Source organism: Erinaceus europaeus, chromosome 14 (assembly GCF_950295315.1).
Source record: "Erinaceus europaeus chromosome 14, mEriEur2.1, whole genome shotgun sequence".
Classification (NCBI taxonomy): Eukaryota; Metazoa; Chordata; class Mammalia; order Eulipotyphla; family Erinaceidae; genus Erinaceus; species Erinaceus europaeus.
Genome location: NC_080175.1, coordinates 101,393,719 through 101,405,299, shown reverse-complemented (window position 1 = coordinate 101,405,299; position 11,581 = coordinate 101,393,719). Strand labels below are relative to the sequence as shown.

Here is an 11,581-nt window from a genome sequence, read left to right as displayed (position 1 = left end):
GAGCTCAGTGCCTGCACTATGAATCCACTGCTCCTAGAGGCTGTTTTCCCCATGTCCTTGTTTTTATTATTATTGCTGCTACTGCTGTCATCAGACAGGACAGAGAAACTGACAGATGGGGAAAGATAGAGGGGAAGAGAGAAGACACTGCTTCACCACTTGTGAAGTGACTCCCCTGCAGGTGGGAAGCCAGGGTTTGAACTGGGATCCCTGCACTTGGTCCTTGTGCTTCACACCACATGCACTTACCTCGCTGCACACCACCACCCAATCCCCCTTTTTTTCTTTATTTTTGACAAGACAAATAAATTGGAGAGGGGGTAGACACCTGCAGATCAGCTTCACCACTCAGGAAGCTTCCCCCTCCAGGTGGGGAGGCAGCAGCTTGAAGCTGGGTCCTTGCACGGTGCTATATGCGTCACCACCTGGCCACCCTTCCCCATTGTCTTCAGCATGCTTGTCATGTGGCAGCCAGGACAGGGATGTGGTTCAGTGGCAGAGCACATATATGGGAACTTGGACTTAAGCCCTGGCACAGACATTTCTGGAACCCTACATCCAATTATCTTAACTCGTACATTAAAAGTGTGGCACAATGGATAAAGCAACTAACGGTCACTAACTGCCAGACCTCTGCAAGTTCCATGCCTGACTCTTAGCCTGACTGAAATGCCAATGCTGAATGTCATGGAGCACTGCAAAGCCATGCTGACAGGGAGATAGCCAGTGGCACAGGGTCGGTGTCCATTCAACTTCTGCCTTCCATGCTGCGTTTCCATTTGTCCATCTGCTTCCAAACACTAGGTTGAAGCACTCCATCCATCACTAACCTTGAAGGTATTTCCTTTCTACTACCCACAAAAACTAACTTTTAATTCCACCTCATCATTAAAAATCCTAAATCTCAAGCACATAGCAATTGAAGTTAGCAGTAGTAAATCATTTAGCAAAAATACAACGAAAACAAATCTATAATTTTATTTATTTTTCAGTAAATCTAAATCCTCGATGGATACAGCATCTAGAGAAGAAAAATATACATGTTTTAGGTACATGCTACTATACATTGACAAGTGCTACAGATGATGATGATCACCTATCAATCCTCCAGGGCACCTGTAATACCTCTCTGCTGGTGAACTCTTAAAACTCATTTTCTGCTGTTGAGCAGGGTGCCCAATAATAAGGCACTGCATACTAAAAATGGATTATAAAGAAAACTACTTCAACAGCCCAAAGCTTGTTATACAGAAATGACTAGAGACTCTCATGCCTGAGGCTCCGAAGTCCCAGGTTCAACCCCGTGAAACCATCACAAGCCAGAGGTGAGCAGTGCTCTGGTATAAACACCTTGAGCTGTTATGCCCTGGGTCTTAAATGTCAGTTTCTTCTACAAATAAGGTTCATGACATCTTAACTAGAGATACCTGCGTAAGGCTTCCGGTTAGAACCCCTGGCTCCCCACCTGCAGGTCTTTCTCCATCCTTCTTCCCCTCCTCTCTCCATTTCTCTCTGTCCTATCCAACAACATCAATAATAATAACTATAACAATAAAACAACATGGGCAACAAAAGGGAATATTACAAAAAAAAAATTGTGCAGTAGCCAGGGTTGTTCATCGCCACCACAATCTCGATATCCCTTGAGGGACCTAGTACTCGCCTGGGGTTTAGGGGGCAACACTGCCAGAAGCGGTACTCACCACCCGGATCCTGTGCCCGATGGCCTTGGCAGGAAGGTTGCTGCGGAACTTGGCGCGCACCATGCCGCTGTTGCCGTGAGCCCGTGTCACCTTTCCCCATATCACTCTGGTCTTGTTAGGCTTCCCACCCGGTGTCACCGTGTTGCTGGTTAAGGAGACAGAGGTACCGTCCACAGTCAGTCTCACTGAGCACAGCCCGAGGTATCCGGGCAGAAAGGCAGGCAGTCAAGGAGACGACTGCGGGACAGCACAGCGCAGGTGCGGCCTGGGTCCCATCCCGCACCCAGAGATCAAGTCAGGTCCCTGTGTGGAGCAGACTTGCTGCAGACCCAGCACTGGCCCAGATGCACAAATGTGCAGGAAGAGCCTGGCCTGCAGCCCCCACCTGTGCGCCTACTTCTTGGCCTTGTACACTAGGTGCATCTCTTGCCCAGGTAGAGGCCCCCCCAGAGCACCTACTTCTTGGCCTTGTACACTGGGTGCATCTCATGCCCAGGTAGAGCCGCCCCTCCCCCCACTTCTTGGCCTTGTACACTAGGTGCATCTCTTGCCCAGGTAGAGGCCCCCCCAGAGCACCTACTTCTTGGCCTTGTACACTAGGTGCATCTCTTGCCCTCCCCCCCCCCCGCACCTACTTCTTGGCCTTGTACACTAGGTGCATCTCTCACCCAGGTAGAGCCCCCCAGAACACCTACTTCTTGGCCTTGTACACTAGGTGCATCTCTTGCCCAGGTAGAGCCCCCCCGCACCTACTTCTTGGCCTTGTACACTAGGTGCATCTCTTGCCCAGGTAGAGCCCCCCCGCACCTACTTCTTGGCCTTGTACACTAGGTGCATCTCTTGCCCAGGTAGAGCCCCCCAGAGCACCTACTTCTTGGCCTTGTATACTAGGTGCATCTCTTACCCAGGTAGAGCCCTCCCCCCCCCCGCACCTACTTCTTGGCCTTGTGCACTAGGTGCATCTCTCGCCCAGGTAGAGCCCCCCAGAGCACCTACTTCTTGGCCTTGTATACTAGGTGCATCTCTTACCCAGGTAGAGCCCTCCCCCCCCCCGCACCTACTTCTTGGCCTTGTGCACTAGGTGCATCTCTCGCCCAGGTAGAGCCCCCCCCCCCCCGCACCTACTTCTTGGCCTTGTACCCCCCCCGCACCTACTTCTTGGCCTTGTACACTAGGTGCATCTCTTGCCCAGGTAGAGCCCCCCAGAGCACCTACTTCTTGGCCTTGTATACTAGGTGCATCTCTTACCCAGGTAGAGCCCTCCCCCCCCCCGCACCTACTTCTTGGCCTTGTGCACTAGGTGCATCTCTCGCCCAGGTAGAGCCCCCCCCCCCCCGCACCTACTTCTTGGCCTTGTACCCCCCCCGCACCTACTTCTTGGCCTTGTACACTAGGTGCATCTCTTGCCCAGGTAGAGCCCCCCAGAGCACCTACTTCTTGGCCTTGTACACTAGGTGCATCTCTTGCCCAGGTAGAGCCCCCCCGCACCTACTTCTTGGCCTTGTACACTAGGTGCATCTCTTGCCCAGGTAGAGCCCCCCCGCACCTACTTCTTGGCCTTGTACACTAGGTGCATCTCTTGCCCAGGTAGAGCCCCCCAGAGCACCTACTTCTTGGCCTTGTATACTAGGTGCATCTCTTACCCAGGTAGAGCCCTCCCCCCCCCCCGCACCTACTTCTTGGCCTTGTGCACTAGGTGCATCTCTCGCCCAGGTAGAGCCCCCCCCCCCCACCTACTTCTTGGCCTTGTACCCCCCCCGCACCTACTTCTTGGCCTTGTATACTAGGTGCATCTCTTACCCAGGTAGAGCCCTCCCCCCCCCCGCACCTACTTCTTGGCCTTGTGCACTAGGTGCATCTCTCGCCCAGGTAGAGCCCCCCCCCCCCCGCACCTACTTCTTGGCCTTGTACCCCCCCCGCACCTACTTCTTGGCCTTGTGCACTAGGTGCATCTCTCGCCCAGGTAGAGCCCCCCCCCCCGCACCTACTTCTTGGCCTTGTACCCCCCCCGCACCTACTTCTTGGCCTTGTACACTAGGTGCATCTCTTGCCCAGGTAGAGCCCCCCAGAGCACCTACTTCTTGGCCTTGTACACTAGGTGCATCTCTTGCCCAGGTAGAGCCCCCCAGAGCACCTACTTCTTGGCCTTGTATACTAGGTGCATCTCTTACCCAGGTAGAGCCCTCCCCCCCCCCCGCACCTACTTCTTGGCCTTGTACACTAGGTGCATCTCTCGCCCAGGTAGAGCCCCCCCCACACCTACTTCTTGGCCTTGTACACGTAGGCGCATCTCTTGCCCAGGTAGAAGTCCGTGTCTGTGCGCGCACACACGCCCTCAATCTTCAGCAGCGCCGTGTGCTCCCGCTGGTTGCGCAGGCCGCGCTTGTATCCCGCAAAGGTGGCCTTGCACCACAGCCTGCGACAGAGAGGTGAGAGTAGTAACAGCAGGGCGGGGAGACAGCACGGGGCTGTGCGGCCCGGGTTCAAGTCCCCCCACCCTGGCTCCAGGAGGTGATAGTAACAGCAGGGCGGGGAGACAGCACGGGGCTGTGCTGGGGCCCCCATGGAGTAACAGTCACAGTAACGTGGCTGACGGCCCCGTGGAGTGACAGTAACATGACTGGGGCCCCCATGGAGTAACTAACAGTCACAGTAACGTGGCTGACGGCCCCGCAGAGTGACAGTAACGTGACTGGGGCCCCCATGGAGTAAGTCACAGTAAAGTGGCTGACAGCCCCGCGGAGTGACAGCCACACAGTTCAGGGGCCCCAATGGAGTAAGTCACAGTAACGTGGCTGACAGCCCCGCGGAGTAACAGTAACGTGACTGGGGCCCCCATGGAGTAACAGTTACAGTAACGTGGCTGACGGCCCCGCGGAGTAACAGTAACGTGACTGGGGCCCCCATGGAGTAACAGTCACAGTAACGTGGCTGACGGCCCGCGGAGTAACAGTAACGTGACTGGGGCCCCCATGGAGTAACAGTCACAGTAACATGGCTGACGGCCCCGCGGAGTGACAGTGACAGTAACGTGGCTGACGGCCCCGCGGAGTAACAGTAACGTGACTGGGGCCCCCACGGAGTAACTGACAGTCACAGTAACGTGGCTGACGGCCCCGCGGAGTGACAGTAACGTGACTGACGGCCCCGCGGAGTAACAGTAACGTGGCTGACGGCCCGCGGAGTAACAGTAACGTGACTGGGGCCCCCATGGAGTAACAGTCACAGTAACATGGCTGACGGCCCCGCGGAGTGACAGTGACAGTCACAGTAACGTGGCTGACAGCCCCGCGGAGTAACAGTAACGTGACTGGGGCCCCCACGGAGTAACTAACAGTCACAGTAACGTGGCTGACGGCCTCGCGGAGTAACAGTAACGTGACTGGGGCCCCCATGGAGTAACAGTCACAGTAACGTGGCTGACGGCCCGCGGAGTAACAGTAACGTGACTGGGGCCCCCACGGAGTAACAGTTACAGTAACATGGCTGACGGCCCCGCGGAGTAACAGTAACGTGACTGGGGCCCCCACGGAGTAACTAACAGTCACAGTAACGTGGCTGACGGCCCCGCGGAGTAACAGTAACGTGACTGGGGCCCCCACGGAGTAACTAACAGTCACAGTAACGTGGCTGACGGCCCGCGGAGTAACAGTAACGTGACTGGGGCCCCCACGGAGTAACTAACAGTCACAGTAACGTGGCTGACGGCCCCGCGGAGTAACAGTAACGTGACTGGGGCCCCCACGGAGTAACTAACAGTCACAGTAACGTGGCTGACGGCCCCGCGGAGTGACAGCCACACGGTTCAGGGGCCGTCAGTCAGCCGCCGACCTTCACCACGCGGCCCCGCGAGGCCCGGGTTCGAGCCCTGCACCCGCGGCATCCCGCCGCCAGCACGTACCTGCCCGCCATCGCTGCAGCTCCGAGTCCCGCGACCTGCAAGCAGAGAGACCTGAGCGCGGAGCCGGCGGGGCCCCGACGCCCGCCCGCCGGCGCCATCCGCCCCGCATCGCCCGCATCCTGCGCCGCCGCGCCGGGATCTCGCGGGGCCCGCCGCCCCCCGCCGCCGCCCGCCGCCCCGCCGCGTCTCGCGCGCCCACGACCGGCCGCCGCTGACCTGCCCGACGTCCGCGACCGACGCGCTGCCACCCGCTCGGGCCCCGACACGGCGGAAGAGGCCGAAGGCCCCCGGCGCGCGGCCTTGTGGGAGAGGCGCCAGGCCCCGCCTCCCCGCGGGCGTCCCCCGCGCCCGCCCGTCCGGAACGGGAAGAAGAAGCCGCTCGTCAGGACAGCTGTGCAGGGCAGAGGCGGGTCCACACGCCCCCGCAGCCCCCACGACGCCTGGAGTCTCGTGAGCCGCCGGGATTGCTGCGCGGCCGCCGCAGGCAGGGCGGGGGACGGCCCGGGCCCGGGTCCTCGCCGCTCTGCGTTGCCATGGCGACGGCGTGGACTTCCGGCCGCCGGCTGCGGCTCCCGGAAGCGGGGCCTGCGGGGCGTCGCCGTCCCCGGCTGCGGGCGGGCGGGCGGGCGGGCGCTGCTGGTGTGGCCTTTTGCTTTTCGAGATTGTGTTTCTTGTTCTTAACGGAGCCCCGCGCGGCCCGGCTGTGGTGGCGCGGGGACCGCACCTGGGACCTCGAGCTGCAGAGCCGTGATGCCGCCCTCGTCCCTGTGAGCAAAGATCCCGGGGCCCGGGGCCCTGCGCCATCCTGCCCTGCCGTCGCCAGGTGAGGGATTCAGCGGCGTCCTGCGGCCACTCGCGCGCTGGGACCCGGGTTCGAGCCCCACGCCCGCCCGCCGGCGACGGAAGGCGTTGTGAGGCCCGCGGTTCTGGCTGCCGAGAGACCAGCGGCGCTGGGCGTCGAACCCGGGCCGTCGGCCGCAGGCACGGGCGCCTTCCGCAGAGCCGCGGTGCCGGGCTCGGGGCCCCGAAAGCGGCGCGTCCGTGCGGGCGGAGCGGGGACAGCCCGGCGCTGTCTGTCTGTCTGTCTGTCTGTCTGTCCGTCCGTCCGTCGGCGCTGCCAGTCAGCGTCAGTGCCCGGCGGGAGGGTCCCGGTTCGAGCCCCGGCTCCCACCTGCAGGGAGTCGCCTCACAGGCGGTGAAGCGGGTCTGCAGGCGTCTGTCTGTCTGTCTGCCTGTCTGCCCCCTCTGTCTTCCCTCCTCTCTCCGTCTCTCTCTGTCCCATCCAACAACAGCGACATCAGTAACAATAACTACATCCACAAAACAACGGGCGCGGTGGGCAACGCCTGGGACTGCAGACGCGAGGCCCTGAGTTCCGTCCCCGGCGGCACGGGCGCCCAGGACGCCTGGCTCTCGGCTCCTGCTTCCCACTCGGGAAAAGGAGTGGCGTCGGGCTGCGCCAGGTCAGGCGTGGAGGCGGGGATGTGGCCGCAGCCGGGAGCGGTCTCCCGTGGGCGCGGGCGGGGCGGGGCGGGGCGGTGCCGGGCGGGGCGGTGCGGCCGGTGCGGGCGGGGCGGGGCGGTGCGGCCGGTGCCGTGCGGGCGGGGCGGGCGGGGCGGGGCGGTGCGGTGCGGCCGGTGCCGTGCGGGCGGTGCGGGCGGGGCGGGGCGGTGCCGGGCGGGGCGGTGCGGGCGGGGCGGTACCGGGCGGGCGGTGCGGGCGGGGCGGGGCGGTGCCGGGCGGGGTGGTGCCGGGCGGGGCGGTGCGGGCGGGGCGGTACCGGGCGGGCGGTGCGGGCGGGGCGGGGCGGTGCCGGGCGGGGCGGTGCCGGGCGGGCGGTGCCGGGCGGGCGGTGCCGGGCGGTGCCGGGCGGGGCGGGGCGGGGCGGGGCGGTGCCGGGCGGCCGGTGCGCCTCGGGGATTCGGGCGGGAGAGGAAGCCCGGCGGCCACGGTGGGACAGCGCCAAGCAAGAGTCACGATTTCTGGAGGAAAGAAGCTGCGGCCTGACCTGGGGACGTGTTCCCTGAGGCTGGGCACAGGCCCCTGGGAGTGGGAGCAGGGTGCGGCCGCGCCCCAGTGAGAAACAGCCGCGAAATGGCATCGTCCCCGGGCTGTCAAGAAGACAGCGCTACAAGTGCTTCATGCCCGAGGCACCGGAGGACCCAGGTTCAGCCCCCGGCCCCACCATAAGCCAGAGCTGTAGGTACTGTAGGTAGAGCTCTGGCTAAAACAAAGTGCTATCTCCGCATTGCCGGCCCCATCGCTTTATTTCTTAATGTGTAGGTAATAGGCTACACGATTGTAATACTTAGTGCACAGTTCCAAACCACACGCATCGGCAGAGTTCTGCGTCCCCACCCTCCCTGTAGTTCTGCCAAGTCTTAGAAACAGTTTTGCTTGTGGGCCGGCGGGAGGCACTAGACTCCTGAGTTCAGTCCCCGGCAGCACATGTACCAGAGTGATATCTGGTTCTTTCTCTCTCCTTTCTCGTTAATAAATAAAATCTTAAAAAAGAAAGAAAGAGAAATCATCCGCTGCTGCTTTTTTCGTTTTTTAATTTATCTTTAATTAATATTTTTTCTTCCGGTCACTGGGGCTTGGTGCCTGCACTATGAATCCACAGCTCCTGGCAGCCTTTTTTTCCCTTTTTTTCTTTCCAGTTTTAATTGGATAGGACAGAGAGAAATACAGAAAGGAGGGGGAGACAGCCAGGGAGAAAGAGAGAGAGAGAGAGACACCAGCAGGCCTGTTTCACCACTGAAATGTCCTCGCTGCAGCTGGGGAGCCGGGGTTCAAACCCAGGTCCTTAAGGAGGTCCTTGTGCTTAGTACTATGTGCACTTAACCAGGTGTGCCACCACCCAGCTCCCTTTTTTTTTCCAAGTTCATGCCCCCCCACCCTTTTTTTCCCCCTTCCCTGCTTGCAAGGCGATACGCCAGCCAGTGGGGAGCCAGGAGCTTCAACCCGGATCCTTGCACTTGTCCTTGCGCTTTGCACTATGTGCACTTGACCCGGCTCAGCGTGGCCCCCCAGCCATTACTCTTTTAAGAGAACTCATTCCATTGTCAGACAAGGTCTCAGGGTACCAAGCACCGTGTTCACCAAGTTACTGGTCTCCAGCAAACACTTGTCCAGATGAATGCTGACTGTCTTACTTTTTCTTTATTTGCTTTTAGAGATTAGGTGGAAGTATCAAATATTTGTCTAAAATTTTGGCATTCTAAAATGACAAGCAAATCAGCTGATGCCGAAGAAGGGATCGAAGAGCCAGACCCAGGCGCCACCCCAGAGAACACAGATCTGCTGCCCCTTGCAGATGTGATGAGGGTCTGTGCGGTTCTGGAGGACACCATAGACCAGCTCTCCATTCTCAACTACATCATGCCGGTTCACTATGAGACAAGACAAAACCTTACCATGGTATACCTGCCAATCGTTACTTCAATCTCTTTCTCTACTTCTGCATTATTCATAGTGACTAGACCATTAGCATCGATCTTGGAAAGAACACCGTTTTTATTGTCTTTATTTGTTTATTGGATAGAGACAGCCAGAAATTGAGAGGGAAGGGGTTGATAGGGAGAGAGACAGACACCTGCAGCCCTGCTTCACCGCTTGTGAAGCTTTCCCCTTACAGGTGGGGACCGGGGGCTCGAACCTATATCCTTGTGCATTGTAACATGTGCGCTCAACCAGGTGTGCCACCACCTGGCTCTGGAAATAACACCTTTATCTCAGATGATGGGCTATAATAATCGTCTGAGCCATGTCCCCTGAACGAGCTCAAGGCACAAGGTCAGCATATCTTTCCCTTCCATTGTATTGAAAGTATTCAAAAAGGGGCCAGGCGGTGGCACACCTGGCTAAGTGCACACACTACATTGCACAAGGACTCAGGATCAAGCCCCCACTCCCCACCTGCAGGGGAGAGGTTTCACTAGAGGTGAAGCAGGGCTGCAGGTGGCTGTCTCTTTCCATCTCTATCTTCCCCTCCCCTCTCAATTTCTCTGTCTCTATCCAATAACTAATTAATTAAAATAAGAAAGGGGGACAGGTGGTGGTGCCCATGGTTGAGCACACACATTACAGTGCACAAGGACCTGGGTTCAAGCCCCCCCGGTCCCCACCTGCAGAAGGAAAGCTTTGCGAGTGGTAATGCAGGGCTGCAGGTGTTTAGGTAAGTCTCCCTTCCACTCCCCTCTCGATCTCTGGCTGTCTCTAGCCAATAAATACATAAAGGTAAAATCAATTTAAAAAATTAAAAAGTTGGCAGTCGGGCTGTAGCGCAGAGGGTTAAGCACACGTGGCGCAAAGCGCAAGGACCGATACAAGGATCCCGGTTCGAGCTCCCGGCTTGCCACCTGCAGGGGAGTCGCTTCACAGGCGGTGAAGCAGGTCTGCAGGTGTCTGTCTTTCTCTCCCCCTCTCTCTGTCTCCCCCTCCTCTCTCCATGTCTCTCTGTCCTATCCAACAACAACAATAGAACAACAAGGGCAACAAAATGGGGAAAATGGCCTCCAGGAGCAGTGTATTATTCATAGTGAAGGCACCGAGCCCCAGTGATAACCCTGGAGGTGATATGTAATAATAATAGTAATAACTTTTAAAGAATTGAGAAATACTTGTAGTTTTTTTTGATTTTTAATTTTTTTCTTTTTTTAGACATTTTATTATTGGATAGAGACAGAGAGAAAGGGCTGGAGAGACAGGATAATGGTTATGCAGAGGACTTATGTGTCCGAGGCTCCAAAGTCCCAGGTTCAGTCCCCAGCGCTACCATAAGCCTGAGCTGAGCAGTACTCTGGCAACTTTGTGTATCTTTCTCTGTGTCATTAAAAATAAATAAATAGGGGAGCTGGGTGGTGGCGCACCTGGTTGAGTGCACATGTTACAATGCTCAAGGACCCAGGTTCTAGCCCCCAGTCCCCACCTGCAGGGGGAAAGCTTCACAAGTGATAAAGCAGTGCTGCAGGTCTCTCTCTATCTTTCACCCTCTCTATCCCTCCCTTCCCTCTTGATTTCTGACTGTCTCTATCCAATAAATAAATAAAGATTAAAAATAAATAAATAAAGACAGAAATGGAGAGGGGAGGGGGATATAGGGTGAGAGACACCTGCAGACGGAGGGTAGATAACATAATGGCTATGTAAAAGAGACTCAAGCCTCAACCTCCAAAGTCCAAGGTTCATTCCCCTGCACCACCGTCAGCCAGAGCTGAGCATTGCTCTGGTAAAAAGAGAGAGAGAGGGAAAGAGAAAAGGAGAGACCTACAGCCCTGCCCCACCACTTGTGAAGCTTCCCCCCCCCCCCCCCCCCGCAGGTGGGGACCAGGGGCCTGAACCCTGGTCCTTGTGCACTGTAATGTGAGTACTTAACCAATTCACCACTACCTGGCCTTGTAGACTCGTAGTTTTTTTTTTCCTTTTCTTTTTTGTTTGTTTATAAAAAAAAGTTTTACGGGGCCAGGTGGTGGCGCACCTGGTTAAGCGCACACCTGGTTACAGTGCACAAGGGCCCAGGTTCAAGCCCCTGGTCCCCACTTGCAGGGGGAAAGCTTCACAAGTGATGAAGCAGGGCTGCAGGTGTCTCTCTCTGTCTCTTTCTCTCTTTCTCTTCCCCTCCCCCTCTGTCTCTATCCAATAATAAATAAAATAAATATTAAAGTTTTACACAAAACATTTTTTATTTCTAGAAGAAAAGCAAAGAAGTGGATTCAGAAAGAAAACCTGTAGAAGGTTTTTCAGTAGTATCCAGTTCACCCTTATCTAAGGAAGAAAACAAGCGAGATCAGGCTGCCAAGGAGATCAACAAAATGCAAGATCTTGTCTTCACAAAGCCTACAAGGCAGACCATATTGACGACAGAGACACTGAAGAAAATTCAGATGGACAGGTAGGGAGTGTGCACCTGAAGATGCTGCCCAGCATCCACAGGTGGCTGAAGCCGTCATGGCTCATGGTGCCCACTGCCCTTTTC

General features: G+C 57.2%; 2 protein-coding genes and 1 long non-coding RNA gene across 6 annotated transcripts in view; 2 read left to right on the top strand and 1 right to left on the bottom strand.

The window, feature by feature from the left end:
• Nucleotides 1-953: 953 nt before the first annotated feature.
• Nucleotides 954-6,421, bottom strand: RPL35A (ribosomal protein L35a). The gene is made up of 5 exons (XM_060172229.1): nucleotides 5,821-6,421; nucleotides 5,605-5,639; nucleotides 3,967-4,119; nucleotides 1,704-1,848; nucleotides 954-1,021 (listed from the first exon to the last, which is right to left on the bottom strand). The coding sequence occupies exons 1-5, from the start codon at nucleotides 6,406-6,408 to the stop codon at nucleotides 998-1,000; spliced, it is 945 nt and encodes a 314-aa protein (XP_060028212.1). The 5' UTR covers nucleotides 6,409-6,421; the 3' UTR covers nucleotides 954-997.
• Nucleotides 4,273-4,617, top strand: LOC132532848 (uncharacterized). The gene is made up of 2 exons (XR_009544791.1): nucleotides 4,273-4,391; nucleotides 4,485-4,617. It is a non-coding gene; the product is annotated as an uncharacterized LOC132532848 (long non-coding RNA).
• IQCG (IQ motif containing G) overlaps nucleotides 6,295-11,581 on the top strand; it is a 26,976-nt gene continuing 21,689 nt past the window's right edge. The window contains exons 1-3 of one of the 4 annotated variants that reach the window (XM_060172227.1): nucleotides 6,295-6,427; nucleotides 8,781-9,024; nucleotides 11,298-11,497. In XM_060172227.1, the coding sequence (XP_060028210.1) occupies nucleotides 8,830-9,024; nucleotides 11,298-11,497 (395 nt within the window). In that variant the 5' untranslated portion in view covers nucleotides 6,295-6,427; nucleotides 8,781-8,829. Of the gene's footprint in view, nucleotides 6,428-8,066; nucleotides 9,025-11,297; nucleotides 11,498-11,581 lie in introns of those variants that run through there. The other 3 variants (XM_060172228.1, XM_016194800.2, XM_007538141.3) reach the window with 3 other exon arrangements.

Excerpts from the sequence above, each read along its gene's own strand:
- RPL35A (XM_060172229.1), bottom strand. The coding sequence starts at position 6,408 with ATGGCGCAGGGCCCCGGGCCCCGGGATCTTTGCTCACAGGGACGAGGG. Across the intron at positions 5,640-5,820 it reads CGGTCGCGGACGTCGGGCAG|GTCGCGGGACTCGGAGCTGC; the intron begins GTCAGCGGCGGC and ends CTCTGCTTGCAG. Across the intron at positions 4,120-5,604 it reads GCTGCAGCGATGGCGGGCAG|GCTGTGGTGCAAGGCCACCT; the intron begins GTACGTGCTGGC and ends TCTCTGTCGCAG.